The 2,673-nt window shown below is 40.2% G+C and overlaps 1 protein-coding gene across 1 annotated transcript; it reads right to left on the reverse strand.

Moving 5' to 3' along the window:
• Window positions 1-433: 433 nt before the first annotated feature.
• LOC109862642 lies at window positions 434-811 on the reverse strand. Its single transcript, XM_020442732.1, has one exon. The coding sequence runs from the start codon at window positions 809-811 to the stop codon at window positions 434-436; it is 378 nt and encodes a 125-aa protein (XP_020298321.1).
• Between the last annotated feature and the right edge of the window lie 1,862 nt (window positions 812-2,673).

Raw genomic sequence — 2,673 nt, forward strand, 5'->3', positions numbered from 1 at the left:
ATTCATCGGACTTAGAGCAAAAATGTACGCATTGACGGAAATAGAGACACAAAAAAGGCCAAAGGTGTAAAGAGTAACTTCGTAGCGAGAACATTAACGTTTGACGATTACAAACAATGTTTGAACGATGAAATCGAAAAGGTGCGTCGACAGTCGTGTATACGATCAAAGCTACACGAAGTATACACTGTGTCCGAATTGAAACTTGCTCTATGTCCATATGACGATAAGCGATTTATTTATGGTACCCGATTCTACCGAAACGTTACCATGGGGACATTACAAAGTACTACAAGAAAATAGTGTATAATATAGATTATATGTATATTGTCAATTAATATGTGTAATAATAATTATGTATATATGTTGTAAGTTATATTGTAGTTTCTATAAATATAAATTCTGTATAGAGTGTGTTTACAATACATTAGTTTTATCTATCCAAGAGTTGTATGACTTGTCTAACCTTAGCCACTTCACATAAACCTTTCTTGCGCAATACTTTTTCAACGAGATAAACTTCTGGATTTGCAACGCGATGCAGTTCGTATTCGTAGAATCCTTCAGCAACAGATTGTCCACGAGAGTCCTCAAGCAGATACGTCACAGGATAGGTCGTTTGTATTTTCTTGATTTTAAATACTTCGGTCGTCCAATTTGGTGTATATCCTTTATCGAATACTGTTTTAAATTTGCTCACGCGTACTGGATCACCTACTTGAAATCGTGCTGGCCCTGCGATCTTGACGTTGCTGTACACCGTGGTTAAGAGCTTATCGGCGATTGCGGGGATAACATCGATAGATCGCATACTGATAGTTCGATGTTATCGTGTGTTGTACTCCATAAGAAGACGCGGTAATATGTCGATCCATTTGTAGGTTCCGTTAAGTGTAAATTGTTTCCACATATCGTTTTTCAACGTACGGTTAAATCGTTCCACAATCGAAGCCTTCATAACCGAATATGTNGAATAATGATTAATGCTATGCTTTTTTATCAATGTCTGTACATCTGTGTTGTAGAATTCCTTTCCACGATCAGTTTGCAAATTGTGTGGACATCTTTTGTTATCCCGAAATATTCCTGCAAAAGCTTTGGTGACTTTGCGTCCACTCTTACTCTTAAGCGGTATGGCCTACGCGTACTTGCTCAGCACATCGATAACCGTAAGTATGTAGTGGTAGCCTCTGTTGACGCGCGAATACGGACGCATGTCTACCACATCCGCTTGCCAGAGATCATCGTATCCGCGTACGATAACGCGTCTACGGGGAAAATTTCTTCTCGCCGGAGCATGCAATTCTTCTACGAGACGTTGTTTTTCGATTATGACATGATTCCTCGCCATAGCTGTCTTACTATATGTCTACTGAGTCAGTTGTTATTATGATTTGATAGATATTGAAGTGTACGCTGAATTTGTTTTATAGAGTCGCGCAACGCTTGCGCGTCCTGTTGCAATGCGATAATTTTTTTCTCACGTGTCTCCAGTTATTCATTCACATTCGTGACACACATATCTACGTATTGTTTGTTAGCGGCGTCAGTGTCGGTATCGGGTTGCGCTACATGCAGTATCTTGCGCGACCTTGCATCGTAGCCGGAACCGACAAAGAAGAGAGCGTTATTACGCACGTAACTTCGCAGTATTGCCTCTCTCTTATAATAATAATACATCGACGCTCCGTGTGTTCCGAGCGATATCCCGAATTTATTGATCGGCATGATGACGCGCACACGACTGACTGTAACGTAGGCGCGCTATTTAATTTATACTGAGACCCGCTTCGCGCAATTCTTCGATAATCGACAGAATTTTGTTTGTCATGAGCATTATTGCCAGCCTGACGGGATGCGTCTAGCAATCGCAGACGGTCGACGAGTTCGTTGGGATCGTCCCAATGCGCGTACTCGATTTCTCGATCGTTTAGCGTCATATTACGCGGTATACCCCTTTCCTGCTTAGTACGCACACTGGATACTAAAGGCTCAATTATGTATCTATATTTATATCCTTTGTTACCCAGTATTGTGCCGAGCTGGTTATGATGTTTTCTATGAGCATTTGTCATTTCCAATATTGTTTTGTATCGTTGTTTATCTTCTTCAGTATATAACTCACTCCTAGGACATTTCATGAAAATCAGTTCGTACAATCCTTGTGTTGCTTTGAATCGTATACCATCTACGATTATATTATCTTGGTCATCTACGTCAAAATGTTTATCACCAAGCATCATTCCATTGTTGTCGAAATACACACCACATACGTAGTCTATGTCGTTCTCTTTCTTACCACTCAGAATAGCTTTCATATATTGTTGCGCCAACGGTCCAAAGTGACTTTTAAACGTTTCAAGACCCTCCAACGTTTGCATTTGACGTTGAATAGTCGACTCAAACGATTTGTTGGCAGTAGCATCAGTGGCGACAATAGTATCAACCGATAGAGTATCCCATGTCAATTGTCGTTTGGTTTGTTTTTTTGTTGGAGTAAAAGTCACCATTGCAGTGTTATATCGTGCGCGTTTTGAATTGTGCAGAGTAGGGGACAATGTTTCGTTCAATGACGTCTGCATTCATTTCCGCTTCATTCGGGTCTTGTCTTTGAAAAACGATGTATTTGGCGAATTAGTTTCAATATTTTCAGCAATCTGTTTTAAGGGTTCA

Source organism: Pseudomyrmex gracilis, unplaced genomic scaffold (assembly GCF_002006095.1).
Source record: "Pseudomyrmex gracilis isolate BER0280 unplaced genomic scaffold, ASM200609v1 scaffold_2121, whole genome shotgun sequence".
Classification (NCBI taxonomy): Eukaryota; Metazoa; Arthropoda; class Insecta; order Hymenoptera; family Formicidae; genus Pseudomyrmex; species Pseudomyrmex gracilis.